This window comes from Bufo gargarizans, chromosome 3 (genome assembly GCF_014858855.1).
Source record: "Bufo gargarizans isolate SCDJY-AF-19 chromosome 3, ASM1485885v1, whole genome shotgun sequence".
NCBI classification, from domain to species: Eukaryota; Metazoa; Chordata; class Amphibia; order Anura; family Bufonidae; genus Bufo; species Bufo gargarizans.
This window is the reverse complement of record NC_058082.1, coordinates 570,386,296-570,401,713: the sequence shown is the minus strand read 5'-3', so window position 1 is coordinate 570,401,713 and position 15,418 is coordinate 570,386,296. Positions and strand designations below refer to the sequence as shown.

General features: G+C 45.3%; 1 protein-coding gene across 2 annotated transcripts in view; it reads right to left on the bottom strand.

The window, feature by feature from the left end:
- LOC122932884 (aryl-hydrocarbon-interacting protein-like 1) overlaps positions 1 to 15,418 on the bottom strand; it is a 107,301-nt gene that overhangs the window by 28,889 nt on the left and 62,994 nt on the right. For both annotated transcript variants that reach the window (XM_044287542.1, XM_044287543.1), the window contains exons 3-5: positions 11,017 to 11,205; positions 9,909 to 10,085; positions 8,114 to 8,255 (exon numbers count right to left, since the gene is read on the bottom strand). In XM_044287542.1, coding sequence (XP_044143477.1) covers positions 8,114 to 8,255; positions 9,909 to 10,085; positions 11,017 to 11,205 — 508 coding nt within the window. The remainder of the gene's footprint in view (positions 1 to 8,113; positions 8,256 to 9,908; positions 10,086 to 11,016; positions 11,206 to 15,418) is intronic.

Genomic DNA, 15,418 nt, shown 5'->3' with positions numbered 1-15,418 from the left:
CCTCCAAGGCATAAAAGGCTAGCTCTGGCCACGTGGACAATTTAGAGACCCAGAAGTTGAATGGGGCCGAACCATCAGTCAGTACGTGGAGGGGTGTGCACCACGTACTGTTCCACCATGTTAGTGAAATGTTGCCTCCTGCTACACGTTGCGTATCAGGTGGTGGTGCAGTTAGCTGTGGCGTGTTGACAAAAGTTTTCCACATCTCTGCCATGCTAACCCTGCCCTCAAAGGAGCTGGCATTGACACAGCTGCCTTGGCGACCTCTTGCTCCTCCTCTGCCTTGGCCTTGGGCTTCCACTTGTTCCCCTGTGACATTTGGAATGCTCTCAGTAGCGCGTCTACCAACGTGCGCTTGTACTCGCGCATCTTCCTATCACGCTCCAGTGCAGGAAGTAAGGTGGGCACATTGTCTTTGTAGCGTGGATCCAGCAGGGTGGCAACCCAGTATTCCGCACAGGTTAAATGTGGGCAACTCTGCTGTCGTTTGCGCAGGCACTGCAGCATGTAGTCGCTCATGTGTGCCAGGCTGCCCAGGGGTAAGGACAAGCTGTCCTCTGTGGGAGGCGTATCGTCATCGTCCTGCCTTTCCCCCCAGCCACGCACCAGTGATGGACCCGAGCTGCGTTGGGTGCCACCCCCGCTGTGACCATGCTTCATCCTCATCCTCCTCCACCTCCTCCTCATCCTCTTCCTCCTCGTCCTCCTCGTCCTCCAGTAGTGGGCCCTGTCTGGCCACATTTGTACCTGGCCTCTGCTGTTGCCAAAAACCTCCCTCTGAGTCACTTCGAAGAGACTGGCCTGAAAGTGCTAGAAATGACCCCTCTTCCTCCTCCTCCTCCTCCTCCTCCTCCTGGGCCACCTCCTCTTGCATCATCGCCCTAAGTGTTTTCTCAAGGAGACATAGAAGTGGTATTGTAACGCTGATAACGGCTGTTGGTGGAGTACTCGAAACAGCGCAACAGGGCACACAGGTCTCGCATGGAGGCCCAGTCATTGGTGGTGAAGTGGTTGCTGTTCTGTAGTGCGACTGACCCGTGCGTGCTGCAGCTGAAACTCCACTATGGCCTGCTGCTGCTCGCACAGTCTGTCCAGCATGTGCAAGGTGGAGTTCCACCTGGTGGGCACGTCGCATATGAGGCGGTGAGCGGGAAGGCCGAAGTTACGCTGTAGCGCAGACAGGCGAGCAGCAGCAGGATGTGAACGCCGGAAGCGCGAACAGACGGCCCGCACTTTATGCAGCAGCTCTGACATGTCGGGGTAGTTGTGAATGAACTTCTGCACCACCAAATTCAGCACATGCGCCAAGCAAGGGATGTGTGTCAAATTGGCTAGTCCCAGAGCTGCAACGAGATTTCGCCCATTATCGCACACCACCAGGCCGGGCTTGAGGCTCACCGGCAGCAACCACTCGTCGGTCTGTTGTTCTATACCCCGCCACAACTCTTGTGCGGTGTGGGGCCTGTCCCCCAAACATATGAGTTTCAGAATGGCCTGCTGACGTTTACCCCGGGCTGTGCTGAAGTTGGTGGTGAAGGTGTGTGGCTGACTGGATGAGCAGGTGGAAGAAGAGGAGGAGGAAGCCGAGAAGGAGGAGGTGGCAACAGGAGGCAAAGAATGTTGCCCTGCGATCCTTGGCGGCGGAAGGACGTGCGCCAAACAGCTCTCCGCCTGGGGCCCAGCTGCCACTACATTTACCCAGTGTGCAGTTAGGGAGATATAGCGTCCCTGGCCGTGCTTACTGGTCCACGTATCTGTGGTTAGGTGGACCTTGCCACAGATGGCGTTGCGCAGTGCACACTTGATTTTATCGGATACTTGGTTGTGCAGGGAAGGCACGGCTCTCTTGGAGAAGTAGTGGCGGCTGGGAACAACATACTGTGGGACAGCAAGCGACATGAGCTGTTTGAAGCTGTCTGTGTCCACCAGCCTAAATGACAGCATTTCATAGGCCAGTAGTTTAGAAATGCTGGCATTCAGGGCCAGGGATCGAGGGTGGCTAGGTGGGAATTTACGCTTTCTCTCAAATGTTTGTGAGATGGAGAGCTGAACGCTGGCGTGTGACATGGTTGAGACGCTTGGTGACGGAGGTGGTGGTGGTGGTGTTGGTGGTACATCCCCTGTTTGCTGGGCGGCAGGTGCCAACGTTCCTCCAGAGGCGGAGGAAGAGGCCGAGGCGGCAGCAGCAGAAGAGGCCGAGGCGGCAGCAGCAGAAGAGGTAGCAGGGGGAGCCTGAGTGACTTCCTTGGTTTTAAGGTGTTTACTCCACTGCAGTTCATGCTTTGCATGCAGGTGCCTGGTCATGCAGGTTGTGCTCAGGTTCAGAACGTTAATGCCTCGCTTAAGGCTCTGATGGCACAGCGTGCAAACCACTTGGGTCTTGTCGTCAGCACATTGTTTGAAGAAGTGCCATGCCAGGGAACTCCTTGAAGCTGCCTTTGGGGTGCTCGGTCCCAGATGGCGGCGGGCAGTAGCAGGCGGAGTCTCTTGGCGGCGGGTGTTCTGCTTTTGCCCACTGCTCCCTCCTTTGCTACGCTGTTGGCTCGGTCTCACCACTGCCTCTTCCTCCGAACTGTGAAAGTCAGTGGCACGACCTTCATTCCATGTGGGGTCTAGGACCTCATCATCCCCTGCATCGTCTTCCACCCAGTCTTGATCCCTGACCTCCTGTTCAGTCTGCACACTGCAGAAAGACGCAGCAGTTGGCACCTGTGTTTCGTCATCATCAGAGACATGCTGAGGTGGTATTCCCATGTCCTCATCATCAGGAAACATAAGTGGTTGTGCGTCAGTGCATTCTATATCTTTCACCGCTGGGGAAGGGCTAGGTGGATGCCCTTGGGAAACCCTGCCAGCGGAGTCTTCAAACAGCATAAGAGACTGCTGCATAACTTGAGGCTGAGACAGTTTCCCTGGTATGCATGGGGGTGATGTGACAGACTGATGGGGTTGGTTTTCAGGCGCCATCTGTGCGCTTTCTGCAGAAGACTGGGTGGGAGATAATGTGAACGTGCTGGATCCACTGTCGGCCACCCAATTGACTAATGCCTGTACCTGCTCAGGCCTTACCATCCTTAGAACGGCATTGGGCCCCACCATATATCGCTGTAAATTCTGGCGGCTACTGGGACCTGAGGTAGTTGGTACACTAGGACGTGTGGATGTGGCAGAACGGCCACGTCCTCTCCCAGCACCAGAGGGTCCACTAACACCACCACGACCATGTCCACGTCCGCGTCCCTTACTAGATGTTTTTCTCATTGTTATGGTTCACCACAACAACAAAAATATTATTTGGCCCAATGTATTGTATTCAAATTCAGCGGGATATAAATTTGAGGCCTAGTATTTAGGCGCTGGGTGACCGGTATGGATTTACTAACAGAATTAGACTTGGAAATGCACAGTAGCGTGTGTGTGAAGTTATTCTGAATGACCCAATGTGCACCTTGAATATTATATACCCTTTTAGGGATAGATTTCAAATAGCTCTGATATAGCAGAAACCACTAAATTATGAAATTGTTAAATTGGGAATTGTATTTCAACCCAGAACAAAAAATGTGCTTTGACGGACACTAAATAACTTTCCCAGCCACAACAGGACAGCGGTAACGAGAGATTTAGCAGGATATAAATTTGAGGCCTAGTATTTAGGCGCTGGGTGACAGGTATGGGTTTAGTGACAGAATTAGACTTGGAAATACACAGTAGCGGGTGTGTGTGAAGTTATTCTGAATGACCCAATGTGCACCTTGAATATTATATACCCTTTTAGGGATAGATTTCAAATAGCTCTGATATAGCAGGAACCACTAAATTATGAAATTGCTAAATTGGGAATTGTACTTCAACCCAGAACAAAAAATGTGCTTTGACGGACACTAAATAACTTTCCCAGCCACAACAGGACAGCGGTAACGAGAGATTTAGCAGGATATAAATTTGAGGCCTAGTATTTAGGCGCTGGGTGACAGGTATGGGTTTAGTGACAGAATTAGACTTGGAAATACACAGTAGCGGGTGTGTGTGAAGTTATTCTGAATGACCCAATGTGCACCTTGAATATTATATACCCTTTTAGGGATAGATTTCAAATAGCTCTGATATAGCAGGAACCACTAAATTATGAAATTGCTAAATTGGGAATTGTACTTCAACCCAGAACAAAAAATGTGCTTTGACGGACACTAAATAACTTTCCCAGCCACAACAGGACAGCGGTAACGAGAGATTTAGCAGGATATAAATTTGAGGCCTAGTATTTAGGCGCTGGGTGACAGGTATGGGTTTAGTGACAGAATTAGACTTGGAAATACACAGTAGCGGGTGTGTGTGAAGTTATTCTGAATGACCCAATGTGCACCTTGAATATTATATACCCTTTTAGGGATAGATTTCAAATAGCTCTGATATAGCAGGAACCACTAAATTATGAAATTGCTAAATTGGGAATTGTACTTCAACCCAGAACAAAAAATGTGCTTTGACGGACACTAAATAACTTTCCCAGCCACAACAGGACAGCGGTAACGAGAGATTTAGCGGGATATAAATTTGAGGCCTAGTATTTAGGCGCTGGGTGACCGGTATGGATTTAGTGACAGAATTAGACTGGGATATGGCCAAAAAATAACCACACTATTGCTGGTTAAATGCACTTGGTGACGGGCGCAGCTTGCCCCTGATGTAGTATATGGCCAAAAAATGAACAGACTATTGCTGGTTAAATGCACTTGGTGTCACAGCTTGACGAACCACACTACTGAGGGTTAAATGCACTTGGTGACGGGCGCAGCTTGCCCCTGATGTAGTATATGGCCAAAAAATGAACAGACTATTGCTGGTTAAATGCACTTGGTGACGGGCGCAGCTTGCCCCTGATTTAGTATATGGCCAAAAAATGAACAGACTATTGCTGGTTAAATGCACTTGGTGTGATAGCTTGACCAACCACACTACTGAGGGTTAAATGCACTTGGTGACGGGCGCAGCTTGCCCCTGATTTAGTATATGGCCAAAAAATGAACAGACTATTGCTGGTTAAATGCACTTGGTGTGATAGCTTGACCAACCACACTACTGAGGGTTAAATGCACTTGGTGACGGGCGCAGCTTGCCCCTGATGTAGTATATGGCCAAAAAATGAACAGACTATTGCTGGTTAAATGCACTTGGTGTCACAGCTTGACCAACCACACTACTGAGGGTTAAATGCACTTGGTGACGGGCGCAGCTTGCCCCTGATGTAGTATATGGCCAAAAAATAAACAGACTATTGCTGGTTAAATGCACTTGGTGTGACAGCTTCACCCTGATGTAGGCTTTAGCCAAAAAACAACCACACCATTGAGGGTTAAATGCACTTGGTGACAGGCGCAGCTTGCCCCTGATTTAGTATATGGCCAAAAAATGAACAGACTATTGCTGGTTAAATGCACTTGGTGTGACAGCTTCACCCTGATGTAGGCTTTAGCCAAAAAACAACCACACCATTGAGGGTTAAATGCACTTGGTCGCAGCTTGGATGCACTTGGTCGCAGCACCGCACAAGACACAAAATGGCCGCCGATCACCCCAGAAAAAAGTGACTGACAAACGGTCTGGGCAGCCTAAAAACAGTGAGTGAGCATTTGAATTTCAGCAGCTCAATGATGCACAGCTGCAGATCGATCGATTAATCAAGTGAAGTCCTTTGGAGGAGTTAATCTGCCTAATCTCGCCCTACTGTCGCATCCGCAACCTCTCCCTACGCTAATCAGAGCAGAGTGACGGGCGGCGCTATGTGACTCCAGCTTAAATAGAGGCTGGGTCACATGGTGCTCTGGCCAATCACAGCCATGCCAATAGTAGGCATGGCTGTGACGGCCTCTTGGGGCAAGTAGTATGACGCTTGTTGATTGGCTGCTTTGCAGCCTTTCAAAAAGCGCCAAGAAAGCGTCACAAAAGCGCCAAGAAAGCGACGAACACCGAACCCGAACCCGGACTTTTACGAAAATGTCCGGGTTCGGGTCCGTGTCACGGACACCCCAAAATTCGGTACGAAACCGAACTATACAGTTCGAGTTCGCTCATCCCTATTTGTAATGCTTTCGCTTATCCAATCAATTCTGAGATTGTTTTCCCAAGACATATTGTACTTCGTGTCAAAACGTTTTACCTTTATTTATAAAAAATACAAAATATACAGAAAATTTGGAATAATTTGATATTCTCTTTAATTTTAATTTCTCTGCTTTTAAGACAGTGATATCTCATAAAAAGTTATGAATTAACATTCTCCACATGTCTACTTTATCTTGGCATCATTTTGTAAATGTTTAGTTTTTTTAAGAAGGCTTAAAACTTTAGAAGCAAGTTTTCAAATTCTCAAGAATATTTCCAAAACTCACATTTTTAAGGATCAATTCAGTTTTGAATTGAGTTTGACGGGCTTACATAAGAGAAATAAACCTTAAACTACAGTCCTCAATTTATTCGAAACTTTGTTAACCCTTTAGGTGTTCTAGAAGAATTAAAGAAAAATGGACGTGAAATTTTAAAATGTCACTTTTTTGTAGATGTTTCATTTTAATCCATTTTTTCCTGTAACACAACAAGGGTTAATAGCAAAGCAAAGCTAAATATTTATGAACCTGATTCTACAGTTTGTAGAAACACTTCATTTGTGGTTTTTAACTGATATATGGGCACACAGCAGGGCTCAGAAAGGAAGGAAAGTCATATGGTTTTTGAAGGGCAGATTGTGATTAAATGGTTTTTGGGTGTCACATCACATTTGCAGAGACTCTGAGGTACCCCTGCAGTAGTAACTCCCAAAATGTACCCCATTTTGGAAACTGCACCCCTCAGGAAATGTATAGGGGGGTTTACTCAGTGCTTTAATCCCACAGGAATTTTACAGACTTAAGAAACACTTGGTTGTCCACATCAATATGTCCATTCCACGGCTCCATAAAAAAAAAAAAGAAAAAAAAACATAGAACATGTCCTCTTCTTGTTCATTTTTTCAGTTCTAATAGAAGGCAGGACGTACTGATCGACAAAATACGGAATGCACGTGGCCGTATCTCTGTTTTGTGGATACGCAATTTGCCAATGGTTAACCTAGCCTGGGGCTGGACCTCATAGGCCTCCATAGTTGGCAGGCCAGGAATCTATGTAAGGCCTCGGGTTGCCTTAGCAGCCTCCGGCACTCCACAATCACATCATAGGGAGCAGATGGGTAGAGAGACATAGTTCTCTCCCTCTATAAACCCCTTAGATGTGGCACTCAGCATTGACCACATCATCTAAGAGGTTAATCCCTGATGAAAACTCTGATGCCAGCGGTTACAGGAGGCCGGACTTCCCACTGCTCCATACATGTACGGCAAAGGTCGGAAAATGGTCTCATGATGGTAAATAAAATAATTCCAATATAATGTACTGAAATATTTGTTATACACTTTATCAAGCCTTGCACCCCAGAATTTCTCACAAATAAGTCACAAACTCACTCCGGGAAAAAAAGAGAGTGGAGTAAAAATCTGGAGAAACATTTCTAGGCAAAAGTAAAGATGCACCAACTAGGCAAATTTGGCACAGAATATGCCAACATAGAGTCAAACAAAACTGACTTTCAATATTAACCTCATGATATCATACCAAACGGTAAAAGAGAGAAAAGCAATATGTATTATATCATATCATAAATATTCAGACGTCCGCAAATGGTTCCGAATCCGTTCCGCAATATCGGGAACGGGTGCGGACCCATTAATTCTGAATAGGGCAATTGTTCTATGGGGGGGGGGGGGGGTGCCGGCCGGGTGTATTGCGCATCCACAATACACCACGGACTACACGGCATATTTTGTTGCAGAAATTTTCTGCAACTAAAAATCTGTTCCATTCACCTGAATAGGGCTTGCGGAAATCCATGCACTCGCTGGTAAAACAATCTCATTCAGGTAAACAGAACTGATTTTCAATGCACAGATTTTGTTATAAAAAACTGCTGTAAATACACTGTAAGACGACAGGTGCCAAAACATGCAAAACAGCATTTAAATGCACCAGCAGCAGCAAACATTTGTAGAGAATTAAAACGAGTCCACAGAAGTCTCATTACCTGGGTGGTGCTGGATTAGGTCCGTTGTGTGTTCCAAAACTTCATAATATTCCTCCATGCGAAGCAGGCACTGGCAATAATTCAGAATCAAGGTGTTGATCATCTTTTCCAGCTTCATCCAAGGCACCTCCCAGGGCTTTTCCTGAAAGCAGAAATAAGTATGTCAGGGACACTGTAATTATTATAAATCAGGCTTTGTCAGCGCTATGTCTGCTCAGCTATAAATTTGATCTCCTTGTCATCCCGTGATAACTTGTGAAGCGTTTTTGTAAGATTTTGTGACCTCCTGAGGCCTTTTAACATCAGCGGAGGTAAATCAATACCAATGCGACTGCTTGGCAGCATACTGGCTTCTGTCTATTCTATTAAAGAACAATGTATGCAGTATATAACAATGTGAAAATCTGTAGACTTGAATCTTAATGTTCTTTTGTGATATCACAAATATTACAGAATGAGCCTTTGTAATAAATGTCTGGCTCACACTACCAAGGATTGGCAAGGTACACACCTATGTAAAAATCAAACCTAAGGGCTTGTTCACATGAACGTGTGCTGCCCGTTGCTGTATTGCGGACCCGCAATACACGGGCACCGTTCCGTGGCCATTCCGCATCACGGATGCAGACCCATTCATTTCAATAGGTCCGCAAATCCGGAGATGTGGAACGGTGCGGAACGGAAGAACGGAACGGAACACTACAGAAGCACTACGGAGTGCTTTCTAGGGTCCCGTTCCGTGCTTCCGCACCGCAAAATGATATACCTTGCTCTATCTTTTTGCGGAACGAAGGGATCGTGGACCTATTCAGGTGAATGGGTCTGCGATCCCCATGCGCCTGCCCCAAAGACGGTGCCCGTGCATTGCGGACCGCAATTTGCAGTGTACAGCATGGGGACGGGCTTCACACGGTCGTGTGAATGAGCCCTAAGGAGCACCCTGTCCTCCCACAACCTTTTTCACTCTACTTGAGGAGTAGAAAATTGTTATGATTAGTGTTGAGGGAACTTGTGGTTTCAAGTTCGGCGTACAAGGTTCAGGTTATCTAATCTGCCCCTTTCACACGAGCACGTTTTTTTCACACATTAGTTCTGCGTTGCGTGAAAAATGCAGCATGTTCTATATTCTGCATTTTTCACGCACCCCTGGCCCCATAGAAGTGGATGGGGCTTCAGTGAAAAACCTATTGCATCCGCAAGCAAGTGCGGATGCAATGTGTTTTTCACTGATAGTTGCTAAAAGATGTTGTTTGTAAACCTTCAGTTTTTTATCACGCGCGTGAAAAACGAATCAAAATGCACTGCACTCGCACGGAAAAAACGGAACATCTGAACGCAATCGCAGACAAAACTGACTAAACTTGCTTGCAAAATGGAGCGAGTTTCACTGAACGCACCCTGAACGTATCCGGACCTAATCCGTCACACTTATGTGAAAGAGGCCTAAGAATTCCGTTATGGATTCCACTATCAGGGACCATAGCTTATGCTCCGTCAAAGCGGAATCCATAACAGAATTCTTAGATAACCTGAACCTTGTACGCTGAACTTGAAACCACAAGTTCGCTCAACACTAGTTATGATCACTTGGCTAGCTTTCTTCTACCTGGATTGCTAAAACTCCTGCTTCTTCTTCTACTGGGTCCATAGCAGCTGGAAGTAAGACTACTGTAATAGGCATGTACGCTCTACAATGTACTACACATATACTATCACATATATCAGCTCCACAAGGCCAAGCACGGAGAGAGAGGAACAAAAACTATGTGAATTATTCGATTTCTAGGTCTGCTACCTTGGTTTGTAAATTTTTCAGGCAGATGAGAGCTTCCCTGTACTTGTTGATTGCAGCCTCATAGCGTCCCAACTTGAACAGCCTGTTCCCTTCTCCATGTAGGACTGGTACAGCTTTGAGTTTCTCATCATTGTTCAGTGCCCAGGTCTCTCGTTTATACATACTGGGCGATTCCACCTGTAACAGATGGAAAAGAATGGTGATTATTCAGACATGTAGAAAGAAGGCACATAGGAGGATCCTTGCGTCACCGGGGGATGCACATAATTTTTGAGGCGCTAACCTCGTCATACAGTACCCGCATGCTCCTGCAGTCCCTGTGCCTAAACAGTAGTCTACGACAGCTCAGAGCTGCCATAGATTTCTGGCTTCATTTCTGCCAGAAAACTGGCGTAACTGAAGATAAATTTGTCGGGGAAGCTGTCCACTCCCCTTTCTGACCCTGCTATGCCCCCTTTATAAAAAGTGGCAAGGGCAGCATAAAAGTGAGAGATGCGACAATTTTTTTTAATAAGCTGCCGTTAAAAAGCTGCAAACAAATAGAGGGTCATTTACTTACAGAAGTTTGCCTATTTTTTGCATATTTCTGGTGCAGATTGCGCTGCAAAGTTTATTTGAGCCACAATCTGCTAATTTCCCTGCTCACGCCAGATCTAAAAAAAGGGGGGGCATGGCGTAGGTGGGGAAGGTACCAATCGGAACCAAAGCCGAGTTCGGATCCAAGTTTTAAAATGGCTTTCCAGTTTAAAAATCAAATACAGAAGTTATTCCCCGAAGTTTTGCGAGACTTTGGGAATAACTGACTTTGCCTCGTCGGAGGACACACATTGCTGTACGGAGACGGATCTCTGTACAGCATTAAACCGAAGTTTTGAGCGCAGCGACTTTGAACTTAGTATCCGAAGGTCGCTTTGCTCATCACTAACAGTCACTGTACAATGGACAGCTCTGTGCTTGGTAAGTTGAGTGGAAGACACAGAGGGTGCCAGGAGTATGACCCCCGCCTATCAGGTACTGATGACCTATCATGAGGACAGGTCATTAATATAAAACAATTGGAAAACCGCTTTAATACACTGATAAACTAATGACATACATTTAAATTTACCTTTAATAGTTCAATAACAAATATTAGAGGTTGTGGTTCTTTTTGCAGTTCATCCAGGTCTTCATAGCCCAGTGTATGGTAAGCAAACATATTCGCCAACCCACATGTATGCATATGCCAATCCGTTGGGTCCTTTCCTTCTGCAATGCGCCGCAAGCTCTTTGAGACAAGTGGGTACAAACCAGTGTGCTGCCAGAGGAAGACACGGACAGGGAATTGAATCACATTACAACAGGCAAGGTCGTGTATTGTTAATGTAAACTATGAAGCCATTATGCTTATTTCAGACAAGCACTATAAGCACTGCTGCAGCGACAACAATCTACCATTCTGGAGGTGTGTGTGCCCGAGCAGGTCAGTACATACAAGTCAATCCAGGTCCTCACATCATTAGTCATGCATTGAACATTGAGCTAAAGAAACAGTACATTAGCTAACATATACAATGCACCTCTCATTGCAAACCTAGGGAACAATTAGGTCCCTTTCACACGAGCGAGTTTTCCGCGCAGGTGCAATGCGTGACGTGACCGCATAGCACCCGCACTGAATCCTGACCCATTCATTTCAATGGGTCTGTGTACATGAGCGTTGTTTTTCACGCATCAGTTCTGCGTTGCGTGAAAATCGCAGCATGTTTTATATTCTGAGTTTTTCACGCAGCCCTGGCCCCATAGAAGTGAATGGGGCTGCGTGAAAAACGCATTGCATCCGCAAGCAGGTGCGAGTGCGATGCGTTTTTCACTGATGATTGCTAAGAGATGTTTGTAAACCTTCAGTTTTTTTATCACGCGCGGGAAAAACTGAACAACTGAACGCAATCGCAGACAAAACTGACTGAACTTGCCTGCAAAATAGTGCGAGTTTCACTGAACGCATCCGGACCTAATCCGTCACGCTTGTGTGAAAGAGGCCTTAGGCCTCTTTCACACAAGCGTGACGGATTAGGTCCGGATGCGTTAAGGGTGCGTTCAGTGAAACTCGCACTAATTTGTAAGCAAGTTCAGTCAGTTTTGTCTGCGATTGCGTTCAGTTGTTCAGTTTTTTCCGCGCAGGTGCAATGCATTTTGATGCGTTTTTCACTCGCGTGATAAAAAACTGAAGGTTTACAAACAACATCACTTGCTTGCGGATGCAATGCATTTTTCACGCAGCCCCATTCACTTCTATGGGGCCAGGGCTGTGTGAAAAACGCAGAATATAGAACATGCTGCGATTTTCATGCAACGCAGAACTGATGCGTGAAAAACAACGCTCATGTACACAGACCCATTGAAATGAATGGGTCAGGATTTTAGTGCGGGTGCTATGCGTTCACGTCACGCATTGCACCCGCGCGGAAAACTCGCTTGTGTGAAAGGGGCCTTAGGCCCCTTTCACACTGGCGAGTTTTCCGTGCGGGTGCGATGCGTGCGGTGAACGCATTGCACCCGCACTGAATCCTGACCCATTCATTTCTATGGGGCTGTGCACACGAGTGGTGATTTTCACGCATCACTTGTGCGTTGCGTGAAAATCGCAGCATGCTCCTCTTTGTGCGTTTTTCACGTAACGCAGGCCCCATAGAAATTAATGGGGTTGCGTGAAAATCGCATGCATCCGCAAGCAAGTGCGGATGCGGTGCGATTTTCACGCATGGGTTCTAGGTGACAGTCTATTCACTGTATTATTTTCCCTTATAACATGGTTATAAGGGAAAATAATAGCATTCTGAATACAGAATGCTTAGTATAATAGTGCTGGAAGGGTTAAAAAAATAAATAAGAAGTTAACTCACCTTATCCTCTTGATCGCGTAGTTCCCGGTCGGTCTCTTCTTTAGCTGTGGGCTAAAGGACCTGTGGTGACGTCAGATCACATGCTCCAATCACATGGTCCATCACCGTGGTGATGGAGCATGTGATCTGACGTCACCACAGGTCCTTTAGCCCACAGCTAAAGAAGAGACCGACCGGGAACTACGCGATCAAGAGGATAAGGTGAGTTAACTTTTTTATTTTTTTTAACCCTTCCAGCACTATTATACTAAGCATTCTGTATTCAGAATGCTATTATTTTACCTTATAACCATGTTATAAGGGAAAATAATACAATCTTCAGAACATCAATCCCAAGCCTGAACTTCTGTGAAGAAGTTTGGGTTTGGGTACCAAACATGCGCGATTTTTCTCACGCGAGTGCAAAACGCATTACAATGTTTTGCACTCGCGCGGAAAAATCGCGCATTTTCCCGCAACGCACCCGCCTCTTATCCGGGCAAAAAAAATGACGCCCGTGTGAAAGGGGCCTTATCGTCTGCACTATTCATTTCCAAAAATCCAGAAGACATTCCAATAATTGCATAAAGCATATTATTGATTTTACTATAACAAAAGTAATATTTCTTTCTTTTTGTATTTGACTGATTTTAACAAGACTGATATTAATGATGTATCTTTCATGTAGCGCCATTTGGAGAATCTTGCTGCCTTTATATATTTCATACAAGTTCTCGTTCTCTAACCAAAGCGTTGAATTAAGCAAGATGCAGATATCCACATCATTAAATGTCAGTGTGTCTCTGAAGGGAGAGATACTGCAAATGCTCAGCGTTAGACGGCGTAATTAAACCACCCATCAAACTCACAGGAGGATAATTTTGCTGATTCTCAAGCAAACATAGAGGAAATGATTAGTAGGTGCTGACCAAACATAAACTTCAGCCCCTGATAGATAACAAAAGAGAAATGATCTTAATGGCCAAGTATGTAAAGTACAAGTATGGCAAGTATTGTTATCAGATTATTGCAATTAAGCCTAGAGAAGCCTTCGGACTTCTCATAATCCTGGATTTCTGCGACAATGGGTGTTATATTGATGATATAGTGATGAGGCCTTGAGAAATAATTTTCTCTGGTGGGTCTCAAGTAGTGATGAGCGGCAGGGGCAATATTCGAATTTGCAATATATCATGAATATTTAGGCGAATATTCACCAAATATTAGTGATTTTGTGATACTCTTTTCGATTGCGCTATAATGCACGCATGCACTATTAGCTACATAAGTGATGACAATGGTTGGCAGCAACTTTCGAGATAGTGAGGAAGAACTCCTGATCACGGTAAGTAATTGTACATTACAGCACTGTTTTAGATAAAAATTCCATGCATGTCATAACAATAGCTTTATATGCAGATAGTTTTTCAAAGTATTCGATATCGTGCAAATCGCCTCTATTGATTCGAATATTTTAGCACAATACATGCAACTTCACCTTTAATCAGGTCTGACAACATAATACTGATTGTTATACTTAGTATTGTTGGGACATCACAGCACTGTGTCTGTAGCATGTGTGTATGGACAGCAGGTAAACCTCTCTAACATGCACATGGCACATTTATTTTCCTGCCACACACTATAACCTATACTATCTAACACTAACTATATGGATTATATATTTCAGCTAACTATCTCTATAACCTACACTACTCCCTGCACTGGACCCCATCCGCTATTCAGCTACACAATTCCCTATTCCTATCTAACACTATCAGGATTATTTATATGCGATTTGGAATGTAATTAGAATCCAAGCTCCTCTCTCTCTCACATGAAACTCCACAAAATGGGAGTGTCTTCATTTATATAGTGCAGGGGTAGACAATGCGAATATTCGCGCTCAACACTTGTCCCAAGATCCCCAGTCCGACACTGGAGCCTTGCCACAAAGTCATCTTATAAGACTGCCTAATAAAGAAACCCCTTACATACTGTATCTATCTTTGTGTGGAAGACTGGACATAACACAATGCATTAAACATGATATGCCATGTCCTTCATTAACGGGCCTCTGTGGAACTGCAAACAATAGCAAAGGTATTTAAAACTTTTTATCTGTAACAGGCCACTGAAATATCACATGTAGTGTTGATCGAGCACCAAAGTGCTTGGGTGCTCGAGTAGAACACCTTGGGATACTCGGGTGCTCTACAGAGCACCCGAGCACAATGGAAGTCAATGGGAGAACCCGAGCATTAAACCAGGCACCCCCTGCTCTGAAGAGGGGAGGGTGACTGGTTCATATAAAAAGGTCAGAAATTTATGGAAACACCACTGAAATGGTTCGGTAACAGCATGGGGAGGATGTCTGGATGCATCTTGGACTCCCAGGTCGCTGCTGGGAACGATGTTGTCCGAGTAGTACGCCACTTTTACAGACTGACAATAATACGCACCAAACCGAAGATAAAATCGATTTAGAGGAAAAATTGTTAGGAAAGATTCTTTCCTGTATATAAACTTGTATATAAAGTGCAAGTGCTTCCAAAAATTACAAGGAAGAGGCACTCCAATACAACCTGTATATCACATAAAGGAGGGCCTCATTCACATTGTGGTACAATTGTTCAGGTAGTGGGA